Consider the following 18,866-nt stretch of genomic DNA (forward strand, 5'->3'; position numbering starts at 1 on the left):
GTAACAAACACTTGAGAAAGCAAATGATGGCCCAGACATAGGTTGACAACAATTCTCTAGTATCCTTCATTTTAAAATATTTAATGAAAAAGAAAAATACCTGTAGACATTGGGTCCCTGGATTTCGGTAGTATACACAAGCTGCACCTAAGACACGCAAGTGACAGAGAAGAAGTAAGAATGAATTTCTCATTATTTGCATGTTGGATACACAACAAAGTCCCGCGGTAAAGCACAGGGAGCTATATTCAGTATCCTGTGATAAACCATCATGGCAAAGACTATGAAAAAGAAATAGATAATACATACATGCTGCTAAGTAACTTCAGTCGTGTCCGACTCTGTGCGACCCCATACATACATGTGTGTAGATGATAACTGAATCCCGTTGCTGCACATCAGGAAGTAACACAACATTGTAGATCAACTACGCTTCAATAAAATTTTTTAATAAAAGATAAATTTAAAAAGAATCCTAGTACTTACCCACAGCCAGAGTTAGAAGATGTTTGGAGCTTCTAAAGGGGACTGACGACTAGCATATGTCAAATCTTTCACAAGGCAGAGGAGTAGCAGCCGTCCCATAGAGAAAGGCCAAATGCTCAGCACAGTAGCTGGCTTGTGATCAAATACAGGGACCACCCAACCCACCCCGCCCTCAAAGCACTGAAACAGGGACGCCACCCCTCTCAGAAAAGAACCACAAAACAACATGAGTCAGGGCAAAGCCCCTGGAACTATACAGGACGGAGTCGGGGAAGAGTACAACGCGGTTCAATTTAACACACGGGAAAAAATAAGGAGTGACTCTAAAGGGTAGCTGACCCGTAGTTTATTTCATGAGCAAATATTTATTAAGTGCCTGTCAGGTGTGAGGGCTAGGGGATGCAGGAGTCAAAAAACAAAACAAAAGAATAGAAATTGTTCCTGAGCCTTACATTACGGTGGTGAGAGACATATGATTAATATGTAAAAAAATAATAAACATTAATGATGGGTAGGAGATAAGAAAGGGGCTTCCCTGGTGGTTCACTGCTAAAGAATCACCTGCCAACACAGGACATGCAGGTTTGATCCCCGGGTCAGGAAGTTCCCCTGGAGAAGGAAATGGCCACCCATGCCAGTATTCTTGCCTGGGAGATCCCATGGATGGAGGAGCCTGGTGGGGGCTATCGTCTAGGGTCACAAAGAGTCAGACGCTCCTTAGAGACCAAACAACAACAAGGGAGACGAGGAAAGGGGGAGGGATGGCGTCCACCGATATATTGGTTGGGAAGGAGTGCTTGGGCAAGGACTTAAGGGAATGAGGACACTGTGCAGATGTCACGGGCACCGCGGTCGAGCACCTACGTGGCCTGAGTAGAGCACACCAGTGAGACAAGAAGTCAGGGCCCAGTTCATGCAGGTCGGCGAACACATACTTTATTATTCAGACTGCGACACGTTTGAGAGTGACGTGAGGTGGAAGTCGCTCAGTCCTGTCCGGCTCTTGGTGACCCCATGGACTATACAGTCCATGGAATTCTCCAGGCCAGAACACTGGAGTGGGTAGCTATTCCCTTCTCCAGGGGATCTTCCCACCCAGGGATCCAACCCAGGACTCCGGCATTACAGGCGGATTCTTTACCAGCTGAGCCACCAAGGAAGTCCTTGCAAATGAAAGAGAGTACTAAAAATAACTAATATTACATTAATTTTTAAAATGTGTATTTATGGACCAATATTTTTATTTAACATATTGGTAGACCAATCAACTAATTCTACTCAAAATAAAATTTTCTAGAACATTTTAAAATGACACATAGCTATGAACATGAAAGCAAAAAATTTTTTAGACTTTTTATATTGATTACTCGAGCATTTTAAAATGGCACAAGTAAATATTTTTGAGATATATGTATGCATATCTTAACTGGCTACTTAGCCATTGTCTTTAACATCATGATGCTAAAATTTTTCTGAAAAAATGCCTTTTTTCAACATGATCTTATTTATTTTTACACTTTTTATTAAATTGCAGTCTTCTTTGAAGCTGTGTCTTACCGTTAATATATCTGAAATTGTTGACACTGTTTCTCCATAGCCCATAATAATTTTAATTGAGAAGATACTCCCTGTCTAGATGGTGATGAACCTTTAAGTTTGGAGCAGATTCTGCTGAGTGGAAGATATTCTCAATCCTATTTTTTGTATTAAAATGTGTAAATATTTCAGCTCCAATATTTTCACACGTGCAGTATTTCTGCCTCCATTCAGCACAACTTTCTTCGATATTTTTACAAGACAGAGGTCTTAAATGATGCCTTCTAACGTTTCATCAAATGTAGATACTGCAAAATCATAGGCCTTCACAATTTCAACCCATTCTGATGGGAATATAAATTTATTCAACTAAAATCAGGAGGTCCATCAAAGTTGAGATGTTTCCAAAACATGATTTTCAAGTTAGGTCATGAAAATGTTTGAGGGCTCATCTTTTGATTGGTTCATTTCCTCCCAGGCTTTTGTAAGGAGAAATCTGAGCTACTTCCTTTTTGCAAACTTTGTTGCACATAATTGCAACTTGTTTAAAAACTTCAAAAGCTGAATTTTCATGCTACATGCATTAAATAATCTGATTAAATATTTCCAACTGATTTTGCCCATAACATGGCCTCCATTGAGGTTGCTTTACAAAGTTACTTTTCAAAGGCTCAGACATTTCTAAAACCCAGTTGATGGCAGGCAATGAATAGAGAAAATATATACAGCCATGCTAATATATATTTTTAGATTCAACAACAGCTTCTGTCACAAAAGTTTTGTAGATGAGATACACACACACACACACACACACCCTGATTGTGTGTGTGTGTGCACATGTGATAAGTTGCTCAGGCATGTCTAACTCTTTGTGACCCCACAGACTGTAGCTCACCAGGCTCCTCTGTCCTTGGGATTTCTCAGGCGAGAATACTGAAGTGGGTTGCCATTTCCTTCTCCACTGATTGTGTGTAAATATATATAGAGAGAGACTTTGTAAATTTTAAGAACCACAGTTTCTATTCTGATTGGTAGAATACAGAAGCTTATTTGGATGCAGTCATGAATTTTGTGCACATCACGACCAGTTCCAACTACCTATCTGCTCCACAGGCTTTCAAGTATGAAAAAAACATTGATTTTACCATTAGGCTGTGCTCCATCAAAATTTGTATCAGCATTATCACCCCCTCAAAACAACATTGATCTCCATTGTTGAACCTTTCAACTAAATTTACAATGGCATTAGCAATATCAGATGTTTCATTTTAGACAGAAGAATAAACTTCTAAGTACTTTTCTGTGGTCCTTTGAATGAGCTGTAACAATTAAACCAATTTGGAACTAAAGTTTCTAATTGAGGCCTCTAACTGATTTAATCTGACATTATCTGGTGGCTTGCAAAAGGAGTCAATTAATTATCACTAGTTCACTTTAGTTACAAGCACAAGAAAACTTAGAATTGAAAATGAGCAAAATCAACTGAGGAGAGTCATTTGGTCCGTATGGAAGGTGTGTATCACGATGGCGTGCAAACACACCTCCTGCAGCTTCACATACTGAATCATCACCTGGCACGTTCTTCTTAAGTATTAACTTCTCAAAACCAAAACTACACATTTAATTGTCTCAAGAAAGTTGATGATCAGAGTCCTCTGGTGATCCAGTGGTTAAGAATCTGCCTGCCAAGCAGGGAACACGGGTTCAATCCTCGGACAAATACTGAGCCCAGGTGCCCCAATCTTGAAGCCTGCACTCCCTATAGCCCATGTTCCTTGACAAGAGAAAGCCCACCGAAACTAGAGAAAAACCAACACGCAGCAATGAAGACCCAGCACAACCAATAAATAAATCATAAAGCTTTTTTAAAAAGAAGAGATGATGATGAGGGTGTATTCTGCACAAAGTATTTGTTCAACTTTGTTAATACTTATCATCCAACATGGGGCAGCGGGGAGTAGAAATATCATTGTTGGTTCAAAAACCAGAAGACACAAATATTATGAAGAAGCATCAAGATCTACTTCAAAAGTTAAGCATAAATAGATCCCACTTAGGGGGCAGATGCTTAAGCACTGGACCACCAGAGGAGTCCCAAACATCAACTTTATTGAGACAGTTAAACGTGTAGTTTTGGTTTTGGTTTGGATCTGGGCCAAATGCTGCTGGAAGTGTTCATTACAGAATTTAAAAACATTACCAAATAATAAAACTAACATCTTTAATATACAATCAGTGATAAAACTGCTTTAACAAGAACACTGGATCATGGAAAAAGCAAGAGAGTTCCAGAAAAACATCTATCTCTGCTTTATTGACTATACAAAAGCCTTTGACTTTGTGGATCACAATAAACTGTGGAAAATTCTTCAAGAGATGGGAATACCAGACCACCTGATCTGCCTCTTGAGAAATTTGTATGCAGGTCAGGAAGCAACAGTTAGAACAGGACATGGAACAACAGACTGGTTCCAAATAGGAAAAGGAGTACGTCAAGGCTGTATATTGTCACCCTGCTTATTTAACATATGCAGAGCACATCATGAGAAACGCTGGGCTGGAAGAAGCACAAGCTGGAATCAAGATTGCCGGGAAAAATATCAATAACCTCAGATATGCAGATGACACCACCCTTATGGTAGAAAGTGAAGAGGAACTCAAAAGCCTCTTGATGAAAGTGAAAGAGGAGAGTGAAAATGTTGGCTTAAAGCTCAACATTCAGAAAACGAAGATCATGGCATCCGGCCCCATCACTTCATGGGAAATAGATGGGGAAACAGTGGAAACAGTGTCAGACTTTATTTTTCTGGGCTCCAAAATCACTGCAGATGGTGACTGCAGCCATGAAATTAAAAGACGCTTACTCCTTGGAAGGAAAATTATGACCAACCTAGATAGCATATTCAAAAGCAGAGACATTACTTTGCCAACAAAGGTTCATCTAGTCAAGGCTATGGTTTTTCCTGTGGTCATGTATGGATGTGAGAGTTGGACTGTGAAGAAGACTGAGTGCCGAAGAATTGATGCTTTTGAACTGTGGTGTTGGAGAAGACTCTTGAGAGTCCCTTGGACTGCAAGGAGATCCAACCAGTCCATTCTGAAGGAGATGAGCCCTGGGATTTCTTTGGAAGGAATGATGCTGAGGCTGAAACTCCAGTACTTTGGCCACCTCATGGGATGAGTTGACTCATTGGAAAAGACTCTGATGCTGGGAGGGATTGGGGGCAGGAGGAGAAGGGGACGACAGAGGATGAGATGGCTGGATGGCATCACCGACTCGATGGACATGAGTCTGAGTGAACTCTGGGAGTTGGTGATGGACAGGGAGGCCTGGCGTGCTGCGATTCATGGGGTCACAAAGAGTCGGACACGACTGAGCGACCGATGTGATCTGATCTGTACCCTATGGCAAGAGTGCTCAGCCTCTGTTTCTTTAGCAAGATGTGTATGACGTTAAGCCATAGTTTCCTGTATTTCTCTCTGACCCTGAGGAGACTCTCTGCATCTCACAGATTATCTCACAGACCACAGCAGGGCACAAGCAGTGCTATGACAAGTGGCCAGCAGGGGAAAAAATATCTCCTCATTTTTCTTGCCACCACTTAAACCCAGAGGAGTCAGCTGCCACTGACTGCTGTGCTTGAGCTCTAGCTATAACAGCCAGCACCATGAGTATCACCCTCCAAAGGGTGCTGCCAGTTAGATTTTGTCTTAACAGGATCAGTAAATGAGAGACTAGTCATTGTCATTAGTCATCTCTTAGATCCTAGACCTCGCTTGTAGCTCAGTTGGCAAAGAATTCACCTACAATGCAGAAGAGCCAGGCTCGATCCCTGTGTGGCAAAGATCCCCTGGAGGAGGAAATGGCAACCCACTCCAGTGTTCTTGCCTGGAGAATCCCATGGACAGAGGAGCCTGGTGGATTACAGTCCGTGGGGTCACCAAGAGTCGATCATGACTTAGCGACTAAACCACATCTATTAGATCCAGCTATAATTAAAACTGAACATTCAAAAAACAAAGATCATGGCATCTGGTTCCATCATTTCATGGCAAATAGATGGGGAAAAAATGGAAACAGTGACAGATTTTGTTTTCTTGGGTTCCAAAATCACTGTGGACAGTGACTGCAGCCATGAAATTAAGAGATCCTTGCTCCTTGGAAGAAAAGCTATGACAAATCTACACAGAGACATCGTTTTGCTGATAAAGGTCCATAGAGTCAAAGTTATGGTTTTTCCCGTAGTCATGTACGGATGTGAGAGGTGGACCATAAAGAAGGCTGAGCACAAAGAAATGAGGCTTTTGAACTGTGGTGTTGGAGAAGACTCTTGAGAGTCCCTTGGACTGCAAGGAGATCCGACCAGTCCATCCTAAAGGAAATCAGTCCTGAATATTCATTGGAAGGACTGATGCTGAAGCTGAAACTTCAATACTTTGGCCACCTGATGCGAAGAGCTGACTCATTTGAAAAGACCCTGATTCGGGGAAAGATTGAGGGCAGGAGGAGAAGGGGCTGAAAGAGGATGAGATGGCTGGATGGCATCACCAACTCGATGGACATGAGTATGAGCAAGCTCCAGGAGAGCGTGAACAGGGAAGCCAGGCGTGCTGCAGTTCATGGGGCTGCAAAGGGTCAGACAGAACTGAGTGACTGAACAACAGCAATAAAAAAATAAGGACTCCGCTCACGGCACATGTGTTTTATATACTCCCACAGGAGACTGTGAGAGAAGCCAGAAGAACCAAATGGGGGTTTATAATCCATGCTGGCTTACTTTAAAGCTAATACTAATTTTTAAAATTTCACAAAAATATGGAAAATCTGGGGTAAAAGGTAAAGTCAATAAGAGGATGTCAAGAAAATAAGCAAAAACCCAGGTTCTTCCAAGTGAACCAAGACATATGGTCACCCATGAATCAGGTCGGTGTGAAGACCGTGGCTTTTTACTGCAAATGAGACGAGAATTCATCGCGGGGTTCTGAGTAGGAGAATGAGGTGATCTGATTTAAGTGTTACAGGATTATCCTGACTGCAATTTGGAGAAGAAATTGCAGGGGGTCAGGTGAGGGGGCCAGTTAGGAGTCTATGGGTATACCTCACAGTGAGAACAGAGACAATGGCTCCCTAGAAAAGAGAGAAATGTGTGTCCTGAAAACTGTACCAGCATAGCTGGAAGGAAGAGCGGTTAAAGAGGAAGCCTTCCCACAGGCCCGGATTTCAAGTCTGTGCTACTGGTGACTTCATATGGTGTGCAAGGATGGGTCAGAATACCGTAGTTCAGGGACTTCCCTGTGCTACAGTGCTTAAAAGTCCGCTCTTCCAGTGCAGGACGCACAGGTTCAAACCCTGGCCGGGAAACTAAGAACCCACATGCAGAACAGTGTGGCCAAAAAGAAAAAAAATCATCGTTCAGAAACACCAGATATGAAAAGCATCTTCTTGATTCCTCCTATAGTAACCCATTCTCACCCAGTAAGCTTCTAATTATAAAGTAGATGCATGTAGACTTATCCATAGGGAAGGATATATATCAACATGTATCAACAAATGTTATTCGTATCTGCTCTACTTGATCCTTTAAATTCTAGCCAGAAGTTAATAAATTGGATTTCCGGGGAGGTTAATTCATAATCTTTCCTGAGTGTAGTTTTTTTGTGTTGGTTCCTTAGAGCTTCCTCACCTCTGCATATACAAATAATTGAATTTCCTAATATATTCAGCAGAAAAGAAGAGCCAGAAAGTGAATACCCTAAAAAAGCCATCCTGACAAGATTTAGCTAAACTGTCACCTGGCCTTGCCCAGGTGATCTCTGGCCTTACTGAGCGACATTCCAATCAAACTGCAACATGCATGTCTGATACCCAAATGGTGATATCAGAATATCCCAAGTGAATTACACAATACTCTGCCAGCTCCAGGCTCTAATAAGAAAAAAAAAGTTTCCAAAGACTTATTCTTCTATGATACTTTTCTCAGTGCTCCTCCTCTTTCCAAAAACAACTACCTTTATCATTAAAAAAAAATTTTTTTTTTAATTTTTAAGGAGAAGGTTTTTTCTGTCTCTTGGATATGTGATTCTCCTTTTTGCATAATTTTATTTGAGATACAATTAATTTTCAGAAATGCACTCAAATAGGTATATTCAAGATACTTCAATAAATGAAAACTTACTGGAAAGGGATTCGTGTCATCAGGAACGGAAGGGACCTTTGAAGTCTCATCAAGGTTACTCTCCTTTCTCGAATGCTGATCCAGGGGAGGAGAAGCTGCCTTGGAGTATTCATCACTTTCCTGGAACGTAGAGTATTCCAGTTCCTCCAACAAGGCATCTATATCAAAAGATACAAGGGAATCATGATATGGACTATGCACATCTTCTAGAATAATTATCCTCTTGAGTATCCCCACTATGCTGCCATTTATCTCCCTCTTCTCTTAGGTTAAGAGTTAAATCTAAACTCAAACATCCTCCCTTACTCCTTATTTGACTTCAAGAATATGGTCTGTTTTACCAGGAGATGTTTAATGCCCTCTGCATACTGTAGCCTATCTCTTATTTCCGACAGCTGCGTTCAATCACATAGTCTCACTCTACAGTTTGACTTTCTATCAGATCAGTTGCTCAGTCGAGTCCAACTCTTTGTGACCCCATGAATCGCAGCACGCCAGGCCTCCCTGTCCATCACCAACTCCCGGAGTTCACTCAGACTCACGTCCATCAAGTCAGTGATGCCATCCAGCCATCTCATCCTCTGGTGTCCCCTTCTCCTCTTGCCCCCAATCCCTCCCAGCATCAGAGTCTTTTCCAATGAGTCAACTCATCCCATGAGGTGGCCAAAGTACTGGAGTTTCAGCCTCAGCATCATTCCTTCCAAAGAAATCCCAGGGCTCATCTCCTTCAGAATGGACTGATTGGGTCTCCTTGCAGTCCAAGGGACTCTCAAGAGTCTTCTCCAACACCACAGTTCAAAAGCATCAATTCTTCGGCACTCAGCCTTCTTCACAGTCCAACTCTCACATCCATACATGACCACAGGAAAAACCATAGCCTTGACTAGATGAACCTTTGTTGGCAAAGTAACGCCTCTGCTTTTGAATATGCTATCTAGGTTGGTCATAACTTTCCTTCCAAGGAGTAAGAGTCTTTTAATTTCATGGCTGCAGTCACCATCTGCAGTGATTTTGGAGCCCAGAAAAATAAAGTCTGACACTGTTTCCCCTGTTTCCCCATCTATTTCCCATGAAGTGATGGGACCAGATGCCATGATCTTCGTTTTCTGAATGTTGAGCTTTAAGCCAACTTTTTCACTCTCCACTTTCACTTTCATCAAGAGGCTTTTGAGTTCCTCTTCACTTTGACTTTCTATATTGCCCCTTATTCATTTTTATCATTGAGAGTCGATCACCCACGAAGATCTCCAATTAGAGAAATGTAAACAGGGGCGTCCCTGGGGGTCCAGTGGCTAAGACCCCGCACTCCCAATGCAGGGGGCCTGGTTTCAATCCCTGGTCGGGGAACTAAATCCCACATGCCGCACTGAAGATCAAAGATTCCACGTGCGCAACTAAGACTTGGCACAGCCAAGGAAATGAGTAAATTTAAAATACATTTTTAAATTACTTATTTTTGATTGGAGGATAATTGCTTTACAATATTGTGTTGGTTTCTGCCATATAGCAACATGAATCAGCCATACGTATACACATGGCCCCCCTCTGGAACCTCCTTCCCACCTCCCTCCCCACCCCACCCTGCTAGGCTGTCTCAGGGCAATGGATTTGAGCTCCCTGCATCATACAGCGAATTTCCTCTGGCCGTCTAATTTCACATACGCTAATGTATATGCTTCCATGCCACTCTCAGTTTTTCCCAACATCTCCAGCCCCCGCTGTGTCTACAAGCATGTTCTCTACGTCTGCATCTCCTGCGGCCCTGCAAACAGGTTCATCGGTGCCGTCTTTCTAGATTCCGTATATATGCATTAATATTTAATGTTTATCTTTCTCTTTCTGACTTACTTCGCTCTGTATAATAGACTCTAGGTGTAAATGCTACCTGTTTTCCTATCAGAAAAATATAAGCAATTATTTTACAGTTTTCCCAAACATACCAGTACAGTAAAACTGATTCTTAATCCTGAAGTTTTTTTTTTTCCTTAATATCCCCAGCATGTAACAAAATTCTCAAGGTATTGGTACTCTGTCTTTTAAAGTGTGGGGAGAAAAATGGATTGATTGGAAACATACTGCAAGATCGAACAAGATGCTTCAATCCAAACAGTTGAAATTTGTTTCTCTTGTAGTTTTCTTAGGAGAAACCAACGGACTTTCTTGTATGAGTATTACACTATCAACTTTCTGTTTTCAGGAAATTAATAGTAATAATTAATAAAATCAACACAGGACATATTTATTTACATTATTCATATAAATATAAATACAATATAATATTAATATATTGTATGATATATATAATAGTTATATATTTATGTATTAGCCATCCTAATACTTTGAGTCAAGTGATAGTATTGTCCTTATTTTGTAGATTAAGAAAGAGAAAAATATCTTGCGTAAGGTCACACTGCTCCTGAGTGCCAGCTGATGGCTCAGAGGGCAAAGAGTCCTCCTGCCAATGCAGGAGATGCAAGGAGATGCAGCTTCAATCCCTGGATCGGGAAAATCCCCTGGAGGAGGAAATGGCAACCCAGTCCAGTATTCTTGCCTGGAGAATCCCATGGACACAGGAGCCTGGTGGGCTACAGTCCACAGGGTTGCAAAGGGTCAGATATGAGCGACTAAGCACAGTCTACTGAATGCAGAACCTGGCTGATCCTGAACTATCTGATCCTTGACGTCTGCAAGTCAGAAATGCCAGACCTCTTTTCCATGTGGATTCTCTGGGTCATCTTTCCATGACATGTGCTTCTCTGAGGCTGTTTTCTCATCCACATAATGAAGCAATTGTATCACAATAGTAGATTTTAAATTGCAGATCCACACCCAGGAGTGAACTTCCAGTGAATTTCTTATCAGAGACCGTAGCGTTTTAAACTTTACAAAACACTGGATTATATTATTCCTAAAGGATCTACCTATTGGAGAAGAAAATGGCAACCCATTCCAGTGTTCTTGCCTGGAGAATCCCAGGGACAGTGGAGCCTGGTGGGCTGCCGTCTATGGGGTCGCACAGAGTCAGACATGACTGAAGCTCTACCTAGCTCTAAAGTCTTCAGATGGGGAAAATGAACTTTACAGGTCATTAAAAAACGATTTCATTTCCGATGTTGGGGGATGGGTATTTCTTAATGGCATAAGAAAAGATCTGATCATTTTTTTTACAGATGAAATCTTCTACAGATCTTTCTCAAGCATCTGTCTCACAAATATATTGAATTGTATGCACCATTTTGGACATAAACAAGTTGAGCTAAACTCTTCAGGGCTAATGATCCTTCAACAAATAAACTTTAGTGGAAAAGAAGAGACAGAGGGGGACCAATAGGTTAAAAAAGATTCAAGAAATTTATAACTGAGTACTACTGCCTGGAAAATCCCATGGACAGAGGAGCCTGGTACGCTGCAGTCCATGGGGTCTCAAAGAGTCGGACACGACTGAGCGACGTCCCTTTCACTTTTCACTTTCATGCATTGGAGAAGGAAATGGCAACCCACTCCAGTGTTCTTGCCTGGAGAATCCCAGGGACAGGTGAACCTGGTGGGCTGCCGTCTATGGGGTCGCACAGAGTTGGACACGACTGAAGTGACTTAGCAGTAGCAGTAGTAGATCAATCTTAAATAAACAAGCAAGAACCAAAGAAGAAAGAATTAGAAATAGTGACTAATTTCAGTGACTGAAAATTCAATAAGTAGTAAGCACTGTTAATGTATTTCAGGTGTGACAAGGATATTTGATAATATTGTAGTTTCTGTTAATATTTTAGGTGTGATAATGGTAACTCATGACATTCAGTTCAGTTCAGTCGCTCAGTCTGACTCTTTGCGACCCCATGAATTGCAGCAGGCCAGGCCTCCCTGTCTATCCGGAATTACTATTAAGAAGTTTATGGATATGATATTAGGGTTACTTGCATAACTATATATATATGTTTATAGATGAAATCATACAATGCCTGAAATTAGTTTAAAATAATCTAGGAGTAGAAGATGGGTGGATATATAAATGAAGTAAGATTGACCAAGAGTTGTTAACTGTTTAAGGTGACTTAGGAGTACATCAGATTTAAGTATTTTTTTTCCTCTTGTAAATTTTAAAATTCTCTATAATAAAAGGTTTTTTCTTAATTTTTTAAAGAAAACTAAGATAGAAATAGAAAACAAAACTTTTTCTCTCAGACTGAATGCCAAATTTCTGAGTTCCATATTTTTATTCTGTAGCCCTCTATTAAGATACAGCTTCTTTCTTTTCTATTTCCTAAGCTTTACTGAAAACAGAAGTCATGGTTCCTCTCGGATTCAAAATAACAAAGCATTTACAATAAAGATGAGGGGAGAGAGAGGGGGGTTCAGGATGGGGAACACATGTACACCCATGGGTGATTCATGTCAATGTATGGCAGAAACCACTACAATACTGTAAAGTAATTAGCCTCCAATTAAATAAATTTTAAAAAAAGATGAGAGGAGAGTGAAGACCCTCTACAAGAGAAGCAAGCCATCTCCTTAAAAGTAGGTTACCCTTACAAGCACCAGCTAACCAGAGTTACTAAAACTCCTTTCAGTCATGAGTTAACAGCCCTTTCTCTTCCTGTTTCCTATGCGTATACATATCACCAACACTCTGAGATTATCTTGCCTTTTGGCCAGATTCTGTAATTTGAAGATGACTAATTTCAGAGGATGAGATGGTTGAATGGCATCACTGACTCGATGGACATGAGTTTGAGCAAAATCCGGGAGTTAGTGATGGACAGGGAGGCCTGGCTGCTGCAGGCCTTGGGGTCGCAACGAGTTGGACACGACTGAGTGACTAAACTGAACTGAACTGAATTTCAAGTGTATGACAAATAAGAGATTACTGCTGCAGGGTTGGGGGTATCAGACTGAAAACTCTACCATCCATTTTTATAGCCCTTTGTCTGAGGAAATCCAGCAATGTCAACATTCACAGGAAAAGAATTAAGGGAGGTCTCTTGAGTGTCTCAGTGGATTGTAATGACTTTGTTCAGAGCTACAGTTTGCTCCTGGTTCAGATTTGGGTGAGATCTCCCTAGTGGACATAGACTACCCACAATGGGGGCAACGCTGCCAAGAGGAAATACTGGCCCGCTGGGCTGACTCGTCCTCCCCACTGCTTCCCCACGTGGGAGAAGACAGACCCACCCAAGTCTTTCTGGTGGACGCTGAGCTGCCGATCGTCTGAAGGAGTGGCTGAGGTGCGGTTGTTAATGGCTTGGTGAGGTCCGGCCGCCTGGCTGGCACGCGTGAGCGCTGCCTCCAGGCCACCTGGTACTTTCTGTATTTCGGGACCAAATTCGTCTGCCATTCATCCTGCTGAGGAAATGTGAAACTGCACCAATCTATCTTTTTTTAATCTTTTAATTATCTGGGTTGTCATATTGGCTGGAACACCAGGGCCAACAGACTTCTAAAGGAACACCTTGTCACTTAATCAGGCTTTGGTTTAGTCATTTAGTCAGGTGTTCCTACGGGTGATGCTGAACAAGTTATTTTGTTTTTTTGATTCCTTATTTGAAAGAAAAAGACGTGGATACTACGTATTTCAGAGCATTGTTTGGAACACTAATGTGATTAACATATATAAAAATGTAGAGTTTCAGCTTAAGTCACTGAATAAGGATTAGTTCCCTTTCCAATTACGACACGAAAGCCATCTTTCTCTTTAGTCGCTCAGTCGTGTCTGACTCTTGCCACCCCTCGGACTGTAGCCCACCAGGCTCCTCTGTCCATGGGATTCTCCAGGCAAGAACACTGGAGTGGGTTCCCATTTTCTTCTCCATGAAAGCCATGCTGCTAAGTCGCTTCAGTCGTGTCCGACTCTGTGCGACCCCATAGACAGCAGCCCATGAGGCTCCCCCGTCCCTGGGATTCTCTAGGCAAGAACACTGGAGTGGTTTGCCATTTCCTTCTCCAATGCATGAAAGTGAAAAGTGAAAGGGAAGTCGCTCAGTCGTGTCCGACTCTTAGCGACCCCATGGACTGCAGCCCACCAGGCTCCTCCATTCATGGGATTTTCCAGGCAAGAGTGCTGGAGTGGGTTGCCATTGCCTTCTCCTTGAAAGCCATGACATATCCCTAAAAAAGCAGAGCTGGATTCGGGTGGAACTCAGCCAAAAACATGAATCTCTCCAACCCTCACACAGGATAAGAATTGGGATTCTACCCCAAGTTCAAAATATATTCTACTCCACGTATTAAAATAGACTTTCCTTCCAAAACAGTTCACATTTTAATATTAAATACCCTTTTCCTTTTCATTAACATCTCTTCCCTTCTGTAATTTGCCTTTCTTCTTTCCTCTACTCCTCTAGCTCTCAAAACACATTTTTAAAAAAAAGACAATATGCAAGATTTTTTTTGTTGCTGTCATTTGCACTTTTGACATACTACCACCCAAGACACCATGGAATTATACAGCTTGGACACTGGGTAAAGTTTAGTGACTCAGTGTTTGTAAGCATGATGGCAACAAAAATTGGCAAAGGATATGGCATGAGTCCCGAGAATGACAAGCCTGACGGCACGCCCAAGGTCTGAAATCAGGGGTCTCTCTGAGCAATGCGGCCCACGGTTTCAGTGCCGGTTTCAGTTGCTTTGGCGTGGAAGGAGGTATTGTATTTGCAGGCCGTGGTCATCTGTTCCTTCAGAGCTGCTCTCAATAAAAAGCTTAGCAATGAAGGCGCTGGAGTAACAGTGCTGTGTCTTCTTGATTTAATGCTCAACGATGGAACAGATGAAAAACTCTGGCCTTTCTCCACCCTTTGTGGATCCCTCATTCTTACACTTCTAGTCCATTTATTCTCCTTGTGACACCCTTTACCCAGTGCCCCCTATTTCTCCCCCCCCCAAATCACATTTCTGAACTTACCGACTCTGTAGCCCCTCTATGATCTCCTCGCAGCCCCCCAAGGAGCTAAAATGCTCCTAACAAAATCACGATTTCAAGCATAATTCAGTTCGAAAATATTTGTGCAGAGTTGACTCTGTGGTTAGTACCAAATTCTTTGCCTATTGTGCCTCTAAAAACAGCAAACCCATAGTTCCCCAAAATAACATAGTTCCTCATGCTTCACTCTTGGTTGGTCTGAGGTCAGGAAAGCAGTGAAAAGAAAATCTTCCAACACTATCCTCCATCTGGCTAGAAGTACACCCCACCACACATGGAGATGGCAGCCGAGTCTTCAATCCCTTCGAGTTGCTCCTCCAAGAAGCTCCTCACTCACCCAGTTCCTCCATTGCCTCACAGCCGAGATGCCCTGGTCCCGCACACAGGTTGTAGAGCGCTGTGTTGGCATGTGCTGGAGAAGAGGACCACAAAGGGACTGAATGAGCCAGCGTGAAGCAGCCTCTACAACCCTTTTTTGGTTCCTGTATTTGCTTAGCACTTCCTCTCTTTAACCTCTGAGCTTCTTCCCTGGTAGTTCAGAGGTTAAAGCATCTGCCTGCAATGCAGGAGACCTGGGTTTGATCCCTGGGTTGGGAAGATCCCCTGGAGAAGGAAATGGCAACCCATTCCAGTATTCTTGCCTGGAGAATCCCATGGACGGAGGAGCCTGATGGGCTACAGTCCACGGGGTCACAAAGAGTCGGACACGACTGAACGACTTCACTTTCCTCTCTTTTGATGAGCTTTTTTTTTCTTTTTTCTAAGTCAGAGTTTTAAAAACTGAGACATAGAAAGATGGGTTGTTGGATTTGAGTTCTGGTTGTGCATTGGCCAAGGTGATAAAGAAGCAAAATTAATTTTGAAAAATTTGAGAACCTACTTGCGCCTGGATTTATCTTGAATTCATGGGAATGGCAGATTTGTATTTGTGTTTCTTTCCCAGAGTGGGTAGGGTAGCCTGCTGTGAAAGATTCTGATTTTTTTTTTTCTATGATGCTCAAAGACCATGGAAGCATAATCTCCTTCATAAAATTTCCATCAGAGTTAACTGGCATTCAATTCATTTTGCTGTCTTTATTTACCCAATTATCCAGAAATTATACTTATTTGCTTTTCTAAATAGATCATCAACCCATTAAAGGCAGAACAGGATTCTCTGGACCAGGCTTACAGTTGGATTCTCTGGCCAGGTTTATTTCAGTGGTTTAAAATGCAATCATCTAGCAGTGTCATGAAGAATGAAACTGGCAGATTTGACACCAGGTTCTTAGGGGCAGATGTTTCAGTCATGCACACTTGCTGTCTAGTTATATGGCCTTAATTTCTCTCAAAAGTGACACTGGGGTCAGCTTTCCCTGTTTTTTGGCTACTGGCATTTTATTCACCTTGAATAAAACAAAGCAATTTCAAAAGGTCTGCTATAAGGTGGCCGTACATAAAGAAGTAAAACTATGGTCTTGTTAAATAGATATTAGCCCCATTCTTACCAGTAGTGAAATAGAAATTTGCTAAAGTTAACACAATTAGTAAGTAGCTTTGCTACTTACTATAATACATATAATAGATTTAATGTCAAAGCCTGTGTTCTTTCCTCTACAACCCAGTGGTCTTTTTTTACGGTTAACTGAAAGGAATAACTCATTCTCCCTTCCTTTGTGACTCTTAAAAACTTTTTTATTTTTTAACGTAAAGGAGATCCCACCTCTGCATTACTTTTCGCAGCCATTGGATGTCAGCGTCATTCCAAAAGTCTGCTCACTGCAAACACAGCTTCGAAAAACTCCTACCCACACTATGCCAGTTTTTACAACTGAAATGCCTTCAGCCCCATCCAAGTGCAAAACACTCCACAGAGAAGATGAACATTTGCCCAATCTGAAGTGGTAACTGAGCCAAAGCACTGGAAGGAAAAAGGCTCTTCAGCACTTGGCTTGCAAAATATTGGACTCCATCTGCAGTTCAACTAAATGATTCATGTGAAATGTAGAATTGGATTCTGAGAGCTTGTTTCCAGCCACTCACTTTGGAGATTTTTAACCCTGGGTGCTTTCGTTTCCGGGACTGAGAAGTATTCCTGCAGATCGCTCCTTCATTATAATGGAGGAAAGGAAAAAAAAAGGGAAGCAATGCAAGAAGTTCAGAGCCATCACCGAAGGCAACTCGGTAGATGAGCAAATGGAAACTCCCGTTTGATGCACTAGTCATTGAGTTGCACACGCTGGTGGAAAAAGAAATTCTTACAAAGCTGCAGTTCTGACCGTGCTTCCTGTGTAGCAGCGACATTTAAAAACCGCAGCAGCAGATGGTTTCGGGGTGGGGAGTGGAGGGAGGTGGTGGTGGGAAGCCTTCAGATGTCTGGGGAGGTCACAAGAGTCACGCTAACAATGCTTCACCACTCTTCCTTCCAACCCGGGGGCACAGGCAAGCCTGAGCAGCGGGTGCCAGTCCTCAGCCCTGATATCCAGGGGGAAAAAGCAATTCCACAAGTCATTCCACAAACTTTTATTAAGGATCGGATGAGGGGCAGGAATTGTGCCAGACCCACTAAGAGCCGACGGGACCAGTCAACTCCTGACCTCCAGACGCGCACAGAAGTTGGGATAGTGCAGATGTATGTGAACGCTGGCCGGTCCCCGCGGCGGCGCCGTCTGACCAGAGGTGAGGGTTACTGCGTGGCCACCCTGACATGGTTCGCCAACACCGAGCGAAAAGTTACGGAAAACTCTGCCAGGCGACTCCAACCAGCGACTGGCTCGGTAGTCGTACCCGGATGCGGGCGGTCGCTCAGGCCCAACCCGGAAACGCCGCCTCCCGGAAGAGCGAATTCGAACTAACGGCACAGTCGACTACCTCTCCCAGCGCGCAACGGTCAAAGCCTCCCAGCATCCTCTCCGCCTCGGGGTTGCCATCTGTCTTCCGAAGGCTCAGGGGGAAGCGGAACTTCACTTCCCAGGATGCCTCGGAGCGAGCCGACCAGGCGCATGCGCCAGAAGGCGGGTCCTCCTTGCCCTCACGACCCCGCCTCTGTTCCACCGCCGCCATTTTTTCAGAGACTTTCATCCGGCGGCCGACGGGGCTTTTTTTCTTAAAGGAGAAGCAACAGCTCAAAAAAAAAAAAATTCCCCCCCTTCTTCCCCGCAAGACCTCGCGGCGCTGGGGACAGAAAGGCCACAGACAGGAAAGTGGGGCCGGGGTGGAGGCGGAAGGACGCCGAGGCTCCCTCCGCGGTTTAAGGGAGAAGGATAGAAAGCCCTTGTGGCGTTAGAGGCTCCTTAGGGCGGCAGGTGCGCGCGCAGCCAGCCCAGGGTGCGCGCGAGGCGGGGAAGGAGGTGCGTTTCCCACCCGCCCCCTCGCGAGGCCTGCCCCTCCACTGTCCCGGGCGCGCGTTGAGCTCCGGAGGTTGGGGGGGGGCGGAAAAGGTCACTTTGGGATTGTCGCGAGACGCAGCCGTTTAACGGTGAGAACGGGTGCGCGGGGAAGGAAACCTCGCGCGCTCCCTTGGAGCCGTTTCCTGATTGGTGGAAGGCCGGGGTGGGGGTGGGCGGAAGCCCGGGACACCGCGACGTGAAAACCCGCGAGGGGCGGGGCCAAGGAGCCGCTCCTTCCTCCTGATTGGCCCGCTGTGCGCCTGTGGCGGGCGCGCGCGCGCGCCGCCAGCGCTACCGGCCCTTGAGTGGCAGGGGGCGGGGGGGGCGCCCTCGGAGCCGGGCGGAGGGGAGGGGGGAGAGAGGCGCGCAGAGTGAGTGAGCCGGCCG

General features: G+C 43.7%; 1 protein-coding gene across 3 annotated transcripts in view; it reads right to left on the reverse strand.

The window, feature by feature from the left end:
- Positions 1–15,597, reverse strand: part of LPXN (leupaxin) — a 40,165-nt gene extending 24,568 nt beyond the window's left edge. Inside the window, exons 1-3 of one of the 3 annotated variants that reach the window (XM_061381581.1) lie at positions 15,449–15,558; positions 8,199–8,356; positions 101–147 (exon numbers count right to left, since the gene is read on the reverse strand). In XM_061381581.1, the coding sequence (XP_061237565.1) occupies positions 101–147; positions 8,199–8,356; positions 15,449–15,461 (218 nt within the window). In that variant the 5' untranslated portion in view covers positions 15,462–15,558. Of the gene's footprint in view, positions 1–100; positions 148–8,198; positions 8,357–15,093; positions 15,414–15,448 lie in introns of those variants that run through there. The other 2 variants (XM_061381579.1, XM_061381582.1) reach the window with 2 other exon arrangements.
- Positions 15,598–18,866: the final 3,269 nt, after the last annotated feature.

This window comes from Bos javanicus, chromosome 15, assembly GCF_032452875.1.
Source record: "Bos javanicus breed banteng chromosome 15, ARS-OSU_banteng_1.0, whole genome shotgun sequence".
NCBI classification, from domain to species: domain Eukaryota; kingdom Metazoa; phylum Chordata; class Mammalia; order Artiodactyla; family Bovidae; genus Bos; species Bos javanicus.